This window comes from Rhyacophila brunnea, unplaced genomic scaffold (assembly GCF_057557595.1).
Source record: "Rhyacophila brunnea isolate RB1 unplaced genomic scaffold, BYU_Rbru_1.0 scaffold_22, whole genome shotgun sequence".
NCBI classification, from domain to species: domain Eukaryota; kingdom Metazoa; phylum Arthropoda; class Insecta; order Trichoptera; family Rhyacophilidae; genus Rhyacophila; species Rhyacophila brunnea.
The window spans coordinates 31,018,749-31,040,217 of NW_028232882.1; the positions used below are offsets into that span (position 1 = coordinate 31,018,749).

At 33.0% G+C, this 21,469-nt stretch overlaps 1 protein-coding gene across 2 annotated transcripts in view; it reads left to right on the forward strand.

Annotated features, from left to right (window-relative positions):
- LOC147070345 (uncharacterized) overlaps positions 1 to 21,469 on the forward strand; it is a 262,340-nt gene that overhangs the window by 140,495 nt on the left and 100,376 nt on the right. For both annotated transcript variants that reach the window (XM_085949681.1, XM_085949680.1), the window contains exon 4: positions 19,183 to 19,355. In XM_085949681.1, coding sequence (XP_085805807.1) covers positions 19,183 to 19,355 — 173 coding nt within the window. The remainder of the gene's footprint in view (positions 1 to 19,182; positions 19,356 to 21,469) is intronic.

A 21,469-nucleotide genomic window follows, 5' to 3' on the forward strand; every position in this document is an offset into this window, starting at 1 on the left:
AAGATGGCTAAAAGTATTAAAAGAATGCATTGGCATCGTGTTCTGATATATTCTAAAAGTTTCAAATGTCTAGCTAGTCAGGAAGTTAGTTAAAAATCGATTGCAAGATTTGTATTGGACAAACAACCACTGGACAAACAAGAATACGAGCTAATAAAAACGTTGTAAAATAGTACCTAATTAGGTGTCATGAAATTAATCACAACGCTGATCAAAAGGTACCTATTTTATAATCCCAGACAAACACTTGGTAACGGCTTACATATACACCTAAGCTATCGTTGGTCGCAATTTAGGTTCTGTAAAATGTCAAACAACTTTGAGAAGGATGGGGCATTTTGTAAATTTACAAAAGTGAAATTGGTTTCGAAACTTATTTGGTTTTCCTGAATGTGGCCCTGTTTTATGGGCAGTGTGTTCACTGGACCGTGTTTACTAAGGTTTTGTATAAATCGTACCTAGGTTTTAATTTAAAGGAACATATTATTGTGTTTTTTTATGTTTCACAATGAATTGTGTAGATATCTACAGAATAACCTAGGGATTACGATTCCAAAATTAGTATTATCGGTTTAAATCCTATTACCTGGATTCCGGAATTGACAAAACATAGTAAGGCCAAAAAGTACTTACAATGTTTCGTGTTCGATATAAGAATTTTGTAGATATCTACAGGATTGCGATTCCAAAATTAGTATTTTCGATCTAAATCCCATTACCTGGATTCCGGAATTGACAAAACATAGTAAGGCCAAAAAGTACTTACAATGTTTCGTGTTCGATTTAAGAGTTTTTTAGATATCTACAGGTTAACCTAGAGATTGGGATTCCAAAATTAGTATTCTCAATCTAGATCCTATTATTGGGATTCCGGGACTGACAAAACATTGTAAGACCAAAACGTACTTACAATGTTTCGTGTTCAATTTAAGAATTTTGTAGAAATTTACAAGTTAACCTAGAGATTGCGATTCCAAGATAAGTATTTTCGATCTAGATCCCGTTACCAGGATTCCGGGATTGACAAAACATAGTAAGGCCAAAAAGTACTTACAATGTTTCGTGTTCGATTTAAGAATTTTTTAGATATCTACAGGTTAACCTAGAGATTGGGATTCCAAAATTAGTATTCTCAATCTAGATCCTATTATTGGGATTCCGGGACTGACAAAACATTGTAAGACCAAAAAGTACTTACGATGTTTCGTGTTCAATTTAAGAATTTTGTAGATATTTACAGGTTAACCTAGGGATTGCGATTCCAAGATTAGTATTTTCGATCTAAATCCCGTTACCGGGATTCCGGAATTGACAAAACATAGTATAGTCAAAAAGTACTTACAAGGTTTCGTGCAGAATTTACTGGAAAGTTAACAAACTTAAAGTCAATTGGTAAACTCAAATTTTTTTAGCATGGATACAATTCTGTCATATTCCTCACCTTAATACCAAAATACCGCCAGAAAACGTTGTTTGCTAGTCAAAATAATAACGGAGTATTTTGAATAAACTACAAAAATCTTCCAATGCAAACGCCGTATGATCCCTATGTATACAGATTTTTTTTATGTCAAATAAAATGTTAAGTACTTAAATTATATAAAATGCAAAATCAATTATCGCATTAATTGTTAGAGTAGCTCAAAATTTAAAAGTGTATATACCATGTAGCGACAATCGACAACGTAAAAAGACGCGTTTACTTGAGCATGGATGGCGTTCTATAATCTATGCGATTCATTTAGTCAGACCCGTCCACCGGGGTAGGGAAATGGGCTGGACCACCGCCATCTTTAGATTAATAAAGCCTGAGCATAATTTTTTGCACAAGCAATGAGTGGTCCACTTTTCAGTTGTCAAAATTAGATTCCAGCTTGCTTGACATATTGATTCGCCCTTTCTCGTTTCAAATAATTGAATTATAAAAAAATCTCACATCAAATATAATAACTCTATCAGTGTTATTTATAAATAATATACATTTCTGTTATTAATCACCTGTTAAAGTCAAACTAGTCATTCACACAAAAACCGGTGGTAATATCGATTTCCAAAAAATATGTAACATTGATCTATGCATTACATTTGTTGAAGGTATATTAATGCTAGTGTATTATTCACCATTTATCTCATTTATAAGTGAACACAAGAAACGCGTCAGTATGAACACTCTATAGGCAATGATAGGCAATGGCAGGTCATCCATAGACAACGGGAGGGGCGGAAAGTTAGGACCAGTCATGAATGTATCGGCTTTCTCTTCAGTCGGCAATGGCTGGACACAGCTCGAAAAAGGGACAATCGTTAGACAAATCTTGTCATCATCAGTGGTACCCAAGAGGTACAAAACGTCCGCAAGGTAAATGCCTAAGTACCTAATAATTGAAGCCTCATAGGTTACAAATAAAAAAAGAAACTATTTTTATTGTAATTATTTCACTGTCATTTATTATTATAATTGATAAATTATTTCACTGTCACACTATAAGCCAAGTTTTTTTGGTTCAACCTTGTTACAGAACAGCCACGATATATTGAAAGCCTTCTCTTGTGTTCCATACGTTCTCAAAGTATTGACGAGGGTGCGCCTCTTGTGACGTAGGCGTCCTATTATTTGGACTAACGACGCCAAAGCAGTCCAGTCAGCAGGATTATCGGAAGGATTTGCTTATTGTTTTTTTTCTCCGCACAAAAGGGTCGAAGCAGTGACGCGTTAGTGATAAACTTTTACTTATTTGGGCAGTATTTTTGTGAGAAATGGTCAGCATTTAAAGTAAAATGTGAATTATTGAAGGATTTAAATAACTAAATGGACCCACGACGGGTAGTAGGGAATGGAGGTAGTAAAACGTTCATGTGTGACGTTGAGGGTAGGTGAATAATGCATTTTTTCTTATTTTTGTTTGATTCAGTTCAAGGACTCATGTATTTGTTCATTCATTTAAGGGGTTAATTAATATGTGTAGTTTGGTCAATTACTAAGTGCAATAAAATTGTTGATATGTGGATATATAACTGATTGATAGATTTAACTGTTTATAATGGTTATAATATATTGTATAACATTTCGAAGATATATATATATATATATATTAAGATAATATTAATTTAGTATTTAAAAGTTTTATGACATATTAGGACAAATACAATATGCGTTTAACGACTATAGAGATATAGAATTACAAATTAAATATCTATTTTCGGTAGTATCAAATTATAGCAAACTCGGTAAGGAGCTGACCGCAATAATAAATTCTGCATATCCGTTTTTCACTTAGTCAGTCATCCATTGACACAAACGCCAGATAATAGCTGACTCGATTATTTAAATAAAATGAATATTATTTCGATTGTATAAATAGCGAATAATATCTCATCGGAAATCGAGGGCTTAGTGTCAAACAACACTATCTACAAAAGTGCAACTTTACAGGAGAGCCAAAAGTCATTATTTTAGATTCTTGTAACTCAACAAGGGAAATGTTTATTTAAAACCTAATGTTAATATTTTATAATTTATTGTGTATTGTACATTTATCTTGCTTATGATGATGTTAAAATTTATAGGGATAGTTTTAAAAAAATATGAAAACAAGGGTAATTTATGTAGTTAGCGTTAAACTTTACTGACGATTTAATAAGAAATTAGAAAATATTGACATAACGTTATTTGACTATCATGTAGCCATAAATGTAAAATAACGTTATCTCAAAAAAAAACTTTTTTGTAGATAACGTTGTCTGACTTTAAGCACTCGAAATGTCACTCAAATATACGTTTCCGGTCTGTTACTATCTCAATCTCCGTATCGTCCCGCACAACATCTCATTGTACCGAGATGCGGACCTCGGGTCGGTATCATAAGTTTAGTATTGTAATATATCTACTGTAACATACTGTTGTACCGAACGTTATACTGCAAATAAAACTCTCTCCTGCATCCATCTTCGACTTCTTCATCATCATCCTGAACACAATGTCCTACAACACGTCGACGACTCCCACAGTGGTGACTCTAATCTAAGTACCTGATCCGTTACTATCTCAGTCTATGTACTGTCAGTTTATTTATATTATTGTATCGATTGTACCCTTGAGCTTATGTTACCATAAATAAACTTTTGCTCCTCCATACATCGGAGCAACCACCAAATCACAACTCTCCATCTACACCTCCTGGTCATCCACCACACCATGACTCCCACAGTGATCACATCCCACACGACTATTTATTTGAGAGGTTAATTTTGAACTGCTTGTTTTAAAGGTTTGATATCGACTGAATATTATAATGTTCGAGTGACGAGTAGGTACTTAATTATTGTCTGAGATCGATAGATATATATTCCGTTGATCGGTGTTACTATACTCAGTATATTAGGCTAATGGATAATTTTATTTGTTTATTTAAAAACGAAACATTACGTAGGTATAATATAGGTAATAAATCAGGAAGTTCACAACATGATTTTAAAATTTAAAAAAAATAACTGGTTTTAATCAAGCGAGTTAAATAAAAATATATCATCAGCCTCAGAAGAGAGAAGAAGAAGAAAAAAAACACAAATAATGTTAAACAATAAAATAAAATTTCAAAAAAAAAAAAAAAAAACAGGACATCACTCGGAATGTTTATGTCTCTGGAGAGCGCATTGATTAGTTTCGCATAGCTCGCTAATGCCGTCTGATATGCTTGACACGAGGAAACAGTTCCGACCCGGAAAAGGTCATGGCTGGGACCAAGTATGTAATTGATGGGCGGATATAAATTCAAATTATCCTGGACGTCTGGATTAGAAACCACTAATCGTGAGAGCAATCAAAAATGTTTTCAAAGAAGAAGTGACTTACGAGGTTTAAGAGAGTGAAAATCGATCATGCCTTGAAGAAACGCAGTTGACGACGAATTATCGAAAGGAGAATGTTATATTGTGTTAAACGACCCGTAAACAGTAAATTTTACAACGTTCTTTTTGTTTGTATTCTTATAAGTCCGGTACAAATCTTGCAATCGATTTTTAACTAACTTCCCGACTAGCTAGACATTTGAACTTTTAGAATATGTCTGAACACGATGCCAATGCATTCTTTTAGCCTTCTTTAAGTAGAATTGAATTCATTTTCAGTTAATTCTGTTTAGTATGAAATGTTATTTCGACACCATTATTGGGTCTATGGGTCTGGGGTCCTAGCAACTAAATTATTAATATATACGTGCGTCACTATGGAAGTCAATATGACATGTCAAAATGACATTTCAGTATTATTTCTATGAAGTACATTTTTTTTGATCGTTTAAGCTAGTCAAGTCAAGTTTATATGATTCAACAGAAAATTTAAAAACGTTGTATATAAAAAGTTATTTTTATCTTGTAATTATTATATGATTGTAATAAGCCCACGCCACGTTCATGATAGTCGAACGGTTACGCATCATGTTTATAATGTCATAAGTATCGAATCCCAGATTTTCCGAATACACATGTTGTTTTTCAATAATGTATTTAGATCCAGAGTATGGACATATTAGGTTGAGCAAGTGACTAAGATATGTTTCTCGTAGAAAAGTATATAAATACAATCTGCACTCTATGGAGGCTAGTTTATGATCTTTTATGAAAATGGTAATGTGAACTCATCAAATAGTGAAGATATGAGTATAGTAAGATTCTAGTATATTTTTGATATATTTAAGTATATTGGCATGACAAAACTTACTTCATCTGACGTTACCCAGCCCATTGAACTGAAAATATTTCAATAAATATGCACTTTGTCATCCCTAGCTAATGCTATATCTCTAGAATGCTAGAATATATCAATATATTTCCACTGATTTTTTTCTGTCATTAGTGGTACGAGTAATATTGGCTGGTAGTGTGTTCCTGTTAACTATCTTAGAAATCGGGAGCATCAGTTGTTTGTTCTCCCAAGGTGCATTGGTGATGCCAATTGGGAGGGCAATAACTCTGTTCAAGCAAATCGCTTCGGATGTTGATATATTCCACGTACGTGAGAATGAGTATAGGTGGGAGTTGCTTTATAAATTCTTAATAATTACAAGATAAAAAGAACTTTTTATATACCACGTTTTTAAATTTTCTATTGAATCATATAAACTTGACAATTCTATGTATTAATAATGTAGGACAAATAAGGCAATTGTCGACAAATTTTGAAGCAAACAAACAAATATAGAATACTGAAGTGTCATTTTGATTTCCATAGTAACGCATGTATATATTAGTAATTTAGTTGCTAGGACCACCCCTTTAGCAACTAATAATAGTGGATTAGAATACGGATTTCTTCCGAAATAACTTTTCATACAAAACAGAATTAACTGAAAATTAATTCAATTCTACTTAAAGATAGCTAGAAGTATTAAAAGAATGCGTTGGTATCGTGTTCTGATATATTCTAAACGTTTTAAATGTTTAGCTAGTCGGGAAGTTGGTTAAAAATCGATTGCAAGATTTTTACTGGATAAACAACCACCGGACAAATACAAGGTAAGAAAAACGTGGTAAAATAGGGTCCACTTAGTTCATTCGGTGTGCTTCAATGCTTTATATTTTTTTTATAATTTCTCTACTTAATTACTTGTTATACTGTTTTTGCGATACTGCGTATATTTCTGTCTTCTTTACACTGTTTTAATATCATATCTTTGCTTTTAAATGTCATGTTGTGAACGTCTTAAATTTATAATTTGTAATATTCACTGTATGTTAAAAAAAGATTGAATCTACATATTTTGACTATTCCTAGAATCAGCTATATTTCATTATTTCACTATATAGCATTATCCCGTAAATACATATAATTGATATCCGTCAGCTTTGGTGAGATCAAGATAGTATTATGAAATGTAGGCTATAAGAATGTATAGAGATTCTCATACAAAAAATTATAGATAAAACAAATAGCAAATAATGTTGATGCTACCTCATTAGCTTTGCTTTGCCAAACTAAGCATTTTAAATTTACTTACTATACTATTGTTAGTCTTGTACGGTAACATAAGGTGACATCACCGAAACGAACGGAATTAATTAGCATCATAAAAGGAAGGTTAACATTGCTTACACCCAAACAACTAAAATAGTAATTTATCACCAATCGTTTAGTACGAAACCTTCATAGATACAAAAAGTTACAAATTTATTAAATTTAAGTCGAGCAGCTGTAATTAATATTTTCTCTCTTTTGTTTTTATTATTAATAAAGATATTTCAGACATTAATTTATATTTTTCAGTGCTTGTTATTTACGTATTTTATTTTGTTGATTTTCGGCGAAGAGACGCTACGCTACTGCTTTGTAAAATATTTTGCTCGAATAAATTCGTGTACCTATTTACTTCAGTAGAATTTTCCCGAGACGTTTAGTAATATCATTTGCTGATAATAAAAACAGCTTAGCTGTCTAGAATCTAGATCCTCTCAAGTAAAAATAAAATAATGACATAATATGGAAGTATAACCGAATATGTAACATGGAAACAATTTTATCTTAGACGCTTCCATATTATAACAATATGTCACATAATTTGTACGTTAAATACGTAATGCTATCCTACACAGAGATTGCAATACCAAATGAATATATCAATACCAGTATTTCGGTATTTCTTATTGAATACCGGTATTTTTGTCGAAGCATTTTATATAAAATAATTACAAGATAAAAAGAACTTTTTTAAATTTTTATTTACTTCATAATATGAAGTAAATAAAAAACAAACAAATATAGAATACTGAAATGTTATTTGGAAATTTCATTTTGATTTCAATAGTAACGCACGTATATATTATTAATAATTTAGTTGCTAGGACCCCAGACCCCCTAGCAATCAATAATGGTGTCAAAATAACTTTCCATACAAAACAGAATTAACTGAAAATTAATTCAATTCTGCTTAAAGATGGCTAAAAGTATTAAAAGAATGCATTGGCATCGTCTTCTGATGTATTCTAAAAGTTTAAAATGTCTAGCTAGTCGGGAAGTTAGTTAAAAATCGATTGCAAGATTTGTACTGGACAAACAACCACCGGACAAACGAGAATACGAGCTAATCAAACGTTGTAAAAAGAAGTACCTACCTATCGATAAATATAACTTTTTAAATCTATTTTAAACACTATTTCATAGAAATCTACAGTACTTAGCTACATTTATTATGTTGACCTTTAATTCCTTTTATTGTGTTAGCTGTCTATCCATGGTGGAAATGCATTGTATTTTTGATGTAATTTAATAAAACGCATTTTTTTAATACTTTTTCACTTTTCATAATGTCTCTCTGAGGCGGATGAAACCGGTCCAGATTCATTTATTAAAAGTGAGAAAAGTCCTAAAAAATGCGTTTTATTAAATCAAGAATGTTGACCTTTTTCAATAAAATCATAATATCTTAAAACTGCTAATTTTTACAATAATTGCTATAATACCGGGTACAGAAAAATCTTTGTAAAGTTTTTTGTATGTACTGTAAACGTTGGGTCAATAGTTAAAGAATAATAATTGGAAATATTTGCCACGAAATGTGAGCATGCCTGGTAGAAAAACTTGGCAGTCGGAAAATAGTCTTATGACGACTTATTGAAACAAAAATAGTTATATCTCTTAAAATGCAGACCTCGACCATATATGGACGACCCCTAAACAGTTAAATTTAAATGATTCAATAATTAACACCACGCCAAAAGGTCCCACGATGGCCAAGTGATTACGCATCAGGCTTATGAGCAAATGACTTTCTTCTGGACGCGCTTTAAAATAAGCTTCTAGGAAACTTCATAATGACTCCAGATAATAGATACGTATTAGATTTATGTTGATAACGTACGTGTTTCTTTACGTGTTTCATTAATATTTACTATCGCCAAGATGATAATTACCCATTTGACCTATTGTTGCCAAGATAGCGACGTTAATCGACCCATTACTTAATATTATAAAGTAGTTTGAGGGTAGAAAAATTATTGTAAGAAGGGAATGCGTGGTAGCTCATGGCCCCCACAAGGCGGGGGCTGACAGGGCTCTAGCCTGGGGGCCCTGGCTTAGACGGGGCCCGGCGTGGCAAGCCGACCAGTTAAATGAGAAAAACACACCACATAGTTGCTCCAATAGTAAAAAAAGCTATTTTCCTTGTTGACTATTAACGTTTAAAAATATGTCTATGCGCGATATAATTTGATGTGATATGATGGTTGACATAATTAAATAATTCACGCGTAATATTTTGTTTTATAATTATGTTATGTATCTTTCCTGACTTAGGTGAATATATGGCGAAGGGTTCCATGTTACTTGGGTAACATAAAATTAGGTCGCGATCAGTGCTTCATAATTTGCCGAGTGCAGACAACTCAATAAATCAACTGGATTTATTTAAAAATCGGTAAAAATACACGGAATACCCTTAACCCTGGGGTTTCGTGGAAACCACTTGGGGAACACTACTGTAAAAAATCACACTGCCCTTAACCTTAACGATAGGTAGGGGGCCCGATTTAGGATGTGGGGCCCATGTGATAGGTAATAGGAAAAGAATGTTGTGAATCACTGATTTATATTATAACAGAGTGTTTGTTTTACATAACATATTATTATATCTCCTATAAAATAAAGAGAAAATGTTTTCTCTTCTTTGTGTGCACAGTCACAGTATTTGAAGAGGGAAAATGTTGTTTACTTTGCTTTGCAGAGACGTGGCTTTAACTACCGATGTTTTGTGTATACAATGCTTTTCTGATAAATGCAGAAATTTCGATATCATGTTTTATTTATTACGTCCTAAGTTATATTTTCAAAGCTCGTTTGGCATGACGAATTTAGAAAATAAAATATATAGATCCTTTTTTACATTAATAAAGCATTTTATTTGTTGAAAAAAAAATTTAGTATAACGTACATTTAAAAAAAAATGAATATTTGGGGATGATGATGTGGGGGAGAGAGAAGGTTGTTGCTGCTTGTAGGCTTCGAGGAGAACGTTTCTTGGTCGATACAAGAATACAATAAATTCAATAGTACTTTCGTAAAGATGACAGCGTGAGATTATAATCGCGGGTAATGATATACTGGTGAGATCGATGTGATCAAGAGATTGATTATATTAATGAACTGAGAGACATGCTCCGAGTGAAGTGATGGTTAACTACATGGCCCCCACATCCTGAATCGGGCCCCCCTATCTATCGCTAAGGATAAAGGCAATGTGACGGTCTACGGTAGCGTTTTCCAAATGGTGTACGCGGTAAAATTAATGTGTAGGTAGCTACCTATGTTTTAATACATCCATTTAAATTATGGAGTTGTTGAGTATTGATACGCAATTAAAAGTTGTATCGTACAACCACATAATTTAAAATAATAATATTATTGAAAGAAAATAGCACCGCAGACGACTTTTTTTTTTACTAGTGAAGCAAATTTGTGATCTGTGTTTATCTTATTTATCAGGTCGTCTCGCCTCGCCGGGCCCCAGGCTAGGGCCCTATCAGCCCCCCTCTTGTGGAGGCCATGGTTAACTATGTTGAGTGAAGAATTCATGACGTTCTTGATGAGTTGAGTGAAAATTCAATCATTGTCCTTAAAATTTATACAAATGCAGTACATATTTCACAAGAGATATTGTCTCAATTAACAGATCAAAACAAACCCTTCTGATCTAGTTATATTGTGACAAATATAATATTTGTAATATATATAAATTATTATATAAACAATATTATTTATTATGCATATAAAAGTGTGTCACCCATTGAATGCTAAGGAGGATGATTGCTATAAATATATATAAAAAATATGGTTTATACAAGTAAATAGAGAAATTTAAAAAAAAAAACTATGGGAACTAAGAAATAAGAAAGTTAAACAGCTGTTTCTCTCCTTCTTTCGTTGCAATGTCCGTTATCGGAAGTCACTGATGAATTAAGCTATGTTTGTTGCAGTTCTAAGCAGGTATGGAGTACTGATCTCAAACTAATCTCTGATACACTGAAACCAGGACGTAATAATTCTGTTAGGACCTCATTTATCGAAAATCTTCTCTCGAAATGATAAAATGCTGACGTTGATATGGCTCAGGTCAACTTTATAGATTATTTCTTTGTTATTTTTCAACCTCAACATTATTTATTTAGTTAATGGTCCCATCAGACAAAATCTACCCCGCACCACATCCACCATTATTGTACTTGCTACAATAAGTGCTAATACTTTGATACAAACCTACCCTAAGTTTGATAATATTTATCACTTTAGCAGTCGATAAGTATAGAATAGACCCACTAGGCATGTCTGTCTTAAGAATTATCTAAGACTGAGGTCACTATGAATTTAAGTATGTTTTAACCGGATGTGTGCCACAAGTGCGTCTATGCGCTTTACAATTTCGTCGGCACAAAGTTTGCCAGAGCGTGTATACATGCCAGGCCAAGATCTTTGGTAGGCCCCTCTACCTATCATTAAGATTAAAAGCAGTATGGCGCTCTACAATGACGTTTTCCATATTGTGTTTGAGGTAAAATTAAGAGTATTTAGTATATTTTTTAATACATCCACTTGCATTCATTATTGAATAAAATTGTCGAGTATCGACACACATCAAAAATTATATCGCTTAACTACTTGTTTTAAAACTATAATCAACATTAACAATTGTGTCGCTACATTTCAAAATCATCCAAGTCCACCTTTAGGTGTTTTTGACTTTTTTGTAAATTGCTGAAGAGCTACTGCTTTCTAACATTTCTGCATTATCAAAATGTGGAATTTATTAATTTTAAATATTCAATACTCGAAATAAAAACTTTCACCCTTGTGACTGTGTATTTGAGAAAACAAAAAGCTGTTTTTCTCCTATTCATATATTATGGACTTGGCTGATTTTGAAGTATAGCGACACAATTGGAGTAAATTAGAGCCGCAGACGACTTTTTTACTATTAAGGTCAATTTGTGTGTTTACCTCACTTATCTGGTTATCCCACCACGTCAGGCCCCCAGGTTAGAGCCGTGTCAGCCGCCCCCCTAGTGGGGGTGATGATTATGATATACTTTTTATAAGAGCATAATTTGTGGAAGTTATTGATAATACGTATGACAGTACAAATTTTATACACTGTAACATAATAACTTAGTATTTAACTCTATACGGAGAAATATTAAAAGCATTCTCAGTACAGACTACAAGTAGGAATATAATAACGCGAAAAGAGCACTCTGTGTAATTATTATTCGCCAGATGCAAGTCTCATTTCTTAAAAGTACTACAAACATTTTTATGATTGTACGTGTATCAACTTATTTTTCTTTTCGCATCATAAAAACTAAGATGTTATTGTTTGGATATATAATTATTATAGCTTAAAGCAGAATTGATTCGTCTTGCATTAACAAAATCAGTTAAATTTGTAATTTTTTAAAGAAGGTTTTGTTAACATTTCGTTAGAGACAAACAAATAAAATATAAAAGTACGTAGATACTATTATCGAATTTTTCTGCTGTTGTGTCTAGGGATTGCAATACCGAATGAAAATATCAATACCGGTTTTTCGGTATTTCTTATTGAATACCGGTATTTTTTAAACATTAAAAAAAAGAAGTAGGTGCTAATCAATAAATATAGGTATTAAAATCTTTTAAAAATATTATTTTATAGCAAAAACCTACATACCTACATTTATTATGTTGATATTTAAAAATATGTATTGATCATAATTGTAGAACTAGTGATTTTTTACAAATAATTTGAATATCTTAATAATTTTAGCTAAAGCCCTCAAAAGTTCATCAAGTGCAAATAAGTCCAACTGCAGGAAAATCCTCTTAAATTCAATACATATAGAATAATTATTGAACATTTTTGTCACGGTTGTTTTCTATTTCGAAATAATATTATGATAATTCATCGCGACAATTAGTTATATAAATATTATATTTGATAAAATTTTTATTATTATTTTATCACCTCTGGTTGGATTCACTCAATATATTTGCATTTTAACAGCAAATAACTTATAATTCATTTTCAAAAACGTAAACGAGTGTGCTTCTTAATACCGAAAATTCCGGTATTTTGGATTTTTAAAACCGGTATTTCGGTATTGATAAACACTGGAATACCGGTTTTGAATTAACGGTATTGAAATCCCTAGTTGTGTCTGATGCGCTTGGAATCTTCTCATGCCTTGGCCACTGTAATCGTAAGCGATGGTGCCACTAGCTGGAACGAACTGACTGACTATCACATGTTTCGCGGTTTCCTCGGTGCCACATTCTCAGTATCCGTATTTTTTCATATTGTCTATGGTCTTGGTTACTAGGAGGCATTTTTTGTGACTCGGTTTTTTCCTGTTGATGTCTTCAAACAATATGGCAAATGCACAGTACACAAGTAAAATTGTACGTGTTTTCTTCACCGTACTAAAATGCCAATTTAATGTGCAGGTATGGATGCTCACGATAGCGAAGCGATTACTGCATTGTCTTATAATGTCGTGGATCTGGCACAATTTACATGTTGTTTTTCAATTGTGTTTGGAGTCAGAGTATGGACTTAATAGGTTGAGCAAGTGTCTAACACCCATTTCTCGTAAAAAAATCTGTTAACTCAGTTGCGGCCAATATAATCTTTTTAGAATCAAACATGGTAAAAAACACGGCGCTTTGTGCCTCGCGGGGGAGGCTTCACCCCTCTGGGCCCCACAGATTATTGCGCCTCGTTGGGGCCTTCAGATGATGGTTACTTAAACCCTGACGGCTAAATTATTAAACATGGATACATGCTTTGCCTACTGATTCTCTGAATGCTAGTTGTCCAAATTCGAAAGGAAAAAAATGCCAATATCTGTTGCCAACGAATTATAATATATGACTATTTACTTATTCATAGAGTATACGCTTAATAACTTTGCACTTTTTTTTTGCAATGATACGCCTCTTTGACTGATTACCTCGCATTAAAGTAGATCAAATGATATTCACTTGTATTAATATATGTTGTAGGTAATAAATAAATAGGTAATATATTTAATAAAATATATTACGGAGTGCGAATATATGAAGTGACAACTCTACATTTACCAAAAAAAAATTCCAGAACGGAGTTGAAGGTGGAAATATATTTTTTAAATTACTAAATGTAGGAATGCACTGAGAGAATTGATTCGAGTGGAATAACGGATATACTATGTCGAGTGAGGAGCTTGTGATACTAGCACGTCCCGTGACGGACTCGATGAGTGGAGTGTAGATTCATGGATTGTTTTTCTTATTTATATTAATGCAGTTCATAATTATTATAATTATTAACATAGACATTATCGTAATTCTTATAGAAAACAAACACTACTAGTCTATTGAGGAACAATATTATTATTGCTATGTTTTATAGTAACACCAAAACCTACATATTAAAGTGTGTCATTCATTTAATTGCGAGAGGTATAAATATTATAGTACGAAACTTAAATCAATTAGAATCTAATAATTATCTAAGCTAAACATCTCAAAACACTATCTTCTGATACTTCTCATTCTAGCTTTGGTATATCGATATGGGGTGCCGGACGGAATCCCGAAGGCTGAAATCCCGAATGGCCGAAATCCTGAAAGCCGAAATCCCAAATGCTGAAATCCCGAATGGCCGAAACCCCGAATGTGCCGGAATCCCGAAGACCGAAATCCCGAAAAATATTCTATATATTTTCCATTTATTATATAATTTTTTTATTGCATTTTCTTTTATAAAAAGTAGTATATTTTGCTATCGAGTTGGTAGTTGTTGAGAATTATTACTGTTTGTATTTTTTTATTTTTCGGGATTTCAGCCATCGGGATTCCGGCCATTCGGGATTTCGGTCATTCGGAATTTCAGCATTCGGGATTTAGGTATTCGGGATTTCGGCTTTCAGGATTTAAACTTTCGTGACTTCGGGTTTCGGGATTCCGACCTTCGGGATTTCGACCCAAACCCATATATATGCTAAATACCTATGGATTTAATAAATAAATTCTCTCATGCTAAAGAAAACTTATTATTAAGTCCTTGTAATATCATATTCAGATTTTTTTTTTTTGAGAATTTATTTTAATAAATTCTTTCACGAACAATGCGTATCTACTGAAACAGAAAATAAAAACTATAAAACAAGGAAAATAAAAGCTTTTGTAAAAAAGCGAAATATCATTTTTCAAGAAACAAAAAAAAAACACAAAAAATAAGAGAGTGTAAACTAGAATAAGTATGTACGAAAAAAATATATAAAAAACAACACGGCGTCCTAGTTAAATATTAATTCAACGGAATGCGGATTCCAGTAAAGAAGTGGTTATAGGTGTTCAGTTGTTTGTTCTCAGCGCATACATTTTGTATGATTTAAAGAGATAGAAAAAGTGGCGACAATTTTATGCCTAAGTTCCCATTCTACTCCAGTGAAGTAGTACCTTTATATATAAATAATTACAAGATAAAACTAACTTTTTATATACCACGTTTTAAAATTTATTGTCGAATCATATAAACTTGACAATTCTATGTATTAATAAATACTTTTTATTGTACTTGATAGAAATACTAAATAAATATTATAGAATACAGAAATGTCATTTTGACATTTCATATTGATTTCCATAGTATGTATTAATAATTTAGTTGCTATGACCCCCTTAGCAACCAACAATAATAACTTTCCTTACAAAACAGAATTAACTGAAAATGAATTCAATTCTGCTTAAAGATGGCTAAAAGTAATAAAATAACGCATTGTCGTCGTGTTCTGATATATCCTAAAAGTTTCAAATGTCTAGCTAGTCGGGAAGTTAGTTAAAAATCTTCAATCGTCCAATACAATCTTGGACAAACAAGAAAAAATTTGTACTGCACAAGAAAAAATCTGTACTGGACAAACAAGAATACGAGCTAATAAAAACGTGGTAATAAACACTATTTTACTTTAATACACCAATCGCTCTGTATGGGTGTGAAATCTGAAGCATAACGGAGGAATAAAAGAAGGCTATCTAAGTATTTGAAAACAATTTTTTTCCGAAGAATCGGTTAAAGAAAACCAAAGTTGGCGTATGTGTACGAATACTGAGCTCTGTAAACGTCTATAACTATATCTACTATAAACGTGCTCCGCGTAGGTCAAAATGGAGCTTTTATGGTATTTTCAAAGCGTGATCCTGGACATTCCTTAAACGTTGTAGATAATCTGTTTATATAATTTTGAAGCCTTATTATCATTTATATTTATTTTAAACATTTGATGACTGCATAAAGTATTTTTAATACATAAAATAGTATTCTTTTAAACCTCTCGATCTAATGTTTTAGAATATAGTCATTTTTCAGTACATTCATGTGCAGTGGTGTTAAGATTTTTTAGATTTATTAATGTTTAAACGCATTTACAAAACCATTAGTAAAATTAATGTTAACATTATATAGTGACATATTTACGATAAAAAAATATAATATTTTATAATCTTTTTGATCCCAAATTTGACAAGAATTAGGCATTTTATTATTCAAAAATGGGCACGATTACCACATTTGAAAATAATTCTAAAGGTACTAATTTTAAGCTATGTCTTTGACCATTCAAATGTGATAAACATCCTACGAATAATGATTGCTTTATAATAAATATTGACCTAAGAAGAAGGTAGTATTTTTTTGAAATAAGCCATTTCTATTGGCATTTCCCAGTGGTTAAGCTACAACATACGGCCGTAGTCATAAATTGACAAACGATAAATGAAGTAGGGAGTAACGCGCGTGTTTGAACATGCCTTTCATGCCATGGGTTTTGAACACCTTTCCTCTACTATGAATGATAGACTATTAATCCTTACAGCGCTGACGGCACAGCTGTTTTATCCTCATTAGGTAGCCATTAGATATAATTAGCATGTTATTTAAATGTGGTAATTAAAAAGTAATTTAATTTTCCGCAGTGAAGCGGGTTTACGTAATAATTAACTCAAATTACATAATTTTGGACTTGTGGCGGTTTAGTTGCGATGCTGCGATATAAATTCAGTGGCTGCCATAGTCACTGCAGTGTAGAGTGGCTGGATTCTTCGGTGGCTGGACACCGGTGTCCCGTCCAAAAGGGGCCTAACGTTTAGTTTTTTTATTGACACAATACCAATTTAACATGTTATCCACTATATTAGGTACTATTTACGAAAATGGGTCAGGGATCAGGGACCACTCCCAGGAAATAAAAACTAGGAACTAGATTAGAAAATATTATGATGTAACCTATATGTATATCTCTAAATTATGTCCTATAATATTTTAATGTAATAATCAGGGAACACAGAATAAATGGGAATTGACATACATAACGGCTGTGGAGTAACAGGCACCCGATCTTGAGTGGGGAAGAATATGTAATAAACTTAAACACGTGTCAAAAATACGTCATTCTAAGCTTGTCCTTCGTTTTGACAACTTTTCTCGGCTTATGCACCGACGCCCATTCAATATCGTTGTATTTGAAGGGTGCAACACCCACTATTGCACGTATATAATGTGCGTTTCATTTTCGTGAGACACTCACACATTCAAAACCCTGCTTCAAAACGTAGCGTATTTATAGCCTATCTGAATTTTATTTATTAATCTGTTCTGTGTTATTGGTTGAGATTTTTAAGTGGACTGTAATTATTTTGAGAGAAGATGAGGAGGTCGGATCTAGGGGTGGGGGCGATGGAACAGAATGCCAGACACTGACCTTTGTGATGATGTATGATGGCTCTGTGGTCTGGTTTCATCTTTCATTTGCGTGGTATTGTTGTTTTGGGTCACCCGGTTCGTACACTCACGCACTTTGTGACACAGTTTTATGGATTATATGTGAGGGTGTATGAATCATGATGATAGATTCTGAATGAGTCTGTATCTTTTGAGTCAATCACTTAAGCGACGGAAAGCTATTAAAAGCCCGCTAACGCCCGCTATCGAGATGTAACTGAATGTTCTTTGTAACACCGTCTCTCATCATCCGTATTCGCTTATTAATTACTGGCCCAACCAGTTATCAATGTATGGATGTAAAATTAACAATAATATACAGAAACGCTGAAATTCTTCACCGTGCAAATAAAATAGTGTTCAAATCAATAGTATAAAATTCATAGAAATAAATTAAACACAGGCAAACGGGTATTAACTACTATGTTCTATGTGCCGATAGTTGCTTATCATTGCTTCTATTATATTATTATTCAAAAATAAAAATCTGGCAACACCGAATTGAGCGGGAAACCCCCGCCATTCAAATCACATTTTCATATATTGTAAATGACGCGATGTTTTATAAAAGCCCGCCGAAGCATTTTGCACGAAGAAAAAAAACATATATTATGTTGGTACCTATTTATATTTATATATATATATATATATATGAAGTTATATTATATTATTTGACAGTACAATGCGGAAATTCAGAACAGGGGAATGCTCAGATTAAAGGAAAATAAAATACGTATATGTGAATGGCTTTTGTTAAAAGAAACTTTGGCTGTGTTAGTTTTTTCCTATATGTTTGCTTTCCACAATAAATCGTGAGTTTTTTTGTATGTAGCAAAAACTAAAAAGCAATTTAATGTTACTGAACTATTATAATATAGAAACAATGTTTTTGAAAAGTTTAACAGCAGAATATAATATAGGTGTATTTAGAAAATGTATTTATTAATATTAATTAATATCATATTACAACACAAATAATCGCATTGTTTGTAAACATGTTTTTACACAGCAAACGTTTAATGCAGATTGATGTACACGATAATTGGGTCATATGTGTAAATTTATTCAGTTGATTTAATATGATTTTTAAAAGAAAGCATTCTTATTTTCGTAGTTCAAATTGACCACGAACAAGCCATCGGAGCCTCGTCATATTATTTAATGTTTAATACATCAGACATGGTCTGCCACCAGTGGTGAAGGGTGGAGGTAGGCTGTTGTGATCCGACATAAATAGTGCATACTAAACTTTGTCAGTCACACGTATTTGCGTTCATTGAACTAAGACTATAATGTGTAGATAGTGTTTGTTAGAATTTAAATTCAAATTCCATCAAGTACCTTCGGTCGATAGTATTAATATATTTCGATTGCTTAAAGATTTTTTTCATTTAATTTTCAGCTCCCAGCATGTCATCAGGAGCGGGATCCTCACTCGAAGCAGCGGCACTCCAACTGGGTGCTCTCCAGTCTCAGGCCCAGTACCCTCCGGCGGCTCTCCAAGGAGCGCGCGCCGCGTCGAGGTCTGCTGCATCATGCCTCGTCACAGCTGTCCAGTATACGCACGGACAACAGGTGAATATTTTATTTCCAGTACCAGTCACCCAATGAAAAAAACTATGAATAGTTACTTGAAAAGTATTTACCTATATTTCTGTGAATAAAGTAATTCATTTGTTAATGTGAATGGTGTCTAGCTTTGAAACAACTTATTTTAAAAGAGGCAAGAATAAAAAAATGATATAAAGTTATTTTCAAAATTTACATCTGTAAACGAATATTCTTCTTTCTTTCGACCATGTCCGATCCTAATAGGATAATATGGGCCTCCACGGAGTGGATGTTTGTATTGACAGGTTTTGTTTTTACGAGAAATGGATGTCAGCCACTTGCTCAACCTATTAGGTCCATACTCTGACTCATACACAAATTGAAAAACAATATGTGTACTTGTCAGACCCAGGTCCGTCAGAAACGCATGTTAAATATTATTAATATCTGAAAATAGTCAGCAGACTTGGTATTTATTGCGTTTTATGCCATGACCGTCATATAGTCATAAATCAAAATTTACTTTTAAGTCTTGGTCAGTGGCGACTGGCAAATCTATGTGATTTCATCACAAACTGGGTGTTTACGTGATTGTTTTATTGCTACTAATATTCCGGCGTTTTGGTTCCTATTTAAAGAAATTGTTTTGAAGAATTGTTTTCATTCAATTTAACCTTTATTCGTACAGTAATTTGTGACAATATTTATTTTGTTTGAATGTATAATAAATACGTACTTTCATATCGAAGATATTCCGTGTGTTTATTTTTATTTCGTTTTTGAAATTCTTTTTTTAAACATATTTCCAGTTGAGTTTCCCGCGCAATTTCTTTTGAAAATTATACGTCGCCAGTGGCGCGCGAAAAAAATGTGTGATGAATTTGTCTTTTTTTTATTTTATTCTTTTATTTACGTAACATATTTCCGCGTGCTAGGTTATTTTTGTTGAAAGAATGCCTAATGTTGAAAAAGATAGGATACGGCCATGTTATTGTATCCACAAAAGAAATATGGTTGACAATTTAATGCGTAGGTATGCGTTCTTTATGATAGATACATTATTCTAGACTTTTTTAACACTAAGGGTCGTATACATAGTCATTGTTTTGTACATAAGTGGATCTATGCGTTATATAACCGATTTTCCGACGCATAATATATAACTGCTCTCGGTTTACGTACTAACACTCATTAAATATTGGTGTATTTGAAGGTTGCCACACACACTATTGCACGTCTATAATGTGTGGTTCATTTTCGTAGGACACACGCATACAGTATCCTGCGTCAAAATGTAGTGTATTTGGTTATAGCCTATCAGAATTCAATTTAATAATCTGATATGTGTTATAAACCTTTAGTTTATAATACATAAAATAAATAATCTCAATTAAATATATTGCAGGTCAATAATTGTATTGAACACACAAAACAAGCAGTATTAAAAATGCAACTTCAATTTTATTCAAACTATTGAAACAGCAATTGTGAATAATGTGTTGTCCATAATATAAGTTGAGTATATTGGATTTTCTAAGAACTGGAACCAACCCTCTTTCGATTTTTCTACTGGAACAGAACATATATTTTTTTAAATAGGGTAGCGCCAACAGTTCTGATTTGAGTCTGGCGCTGGATTCAAATCCACGATCTAAGGTGGCTCACACATCTAAATTCGCCTCGTCTGCCGCACAGCCATAAATCAAACCTTCCAAGAACGTCGATCCGGTGTTGCATATGACGACCGTGCAGATCTACCAAGCGACATTCGCACGTAACCTACGGAACTTGTAGATATTTTGATGCGGCGATCAGCGAACCGGTATATGAATGACCAATTCGTATGCGTTTGTATGCACCCCGGCGTCTTTGACTCTCAGCACGAGATGCGTGCAACTTGTCGATTGCAACAGCAGATGTTTTTTTCAAACTAAACAGTCGCATTCGACAAATCTGCAGAGTTTCATTTGGCAACGTATGTTTTGTGAATAACGATGACGTCAAATCGACACGTTGCAGGCGGATGCGTTTTAATGCGAACCGGCGAAGGTTTTGGAAGCAGGCGTTTTGTCTAAGCATTGCTTTAAATTAAACAATTGTGTATTTATATGATAAAATCGGATAAATGCTTGAAAATT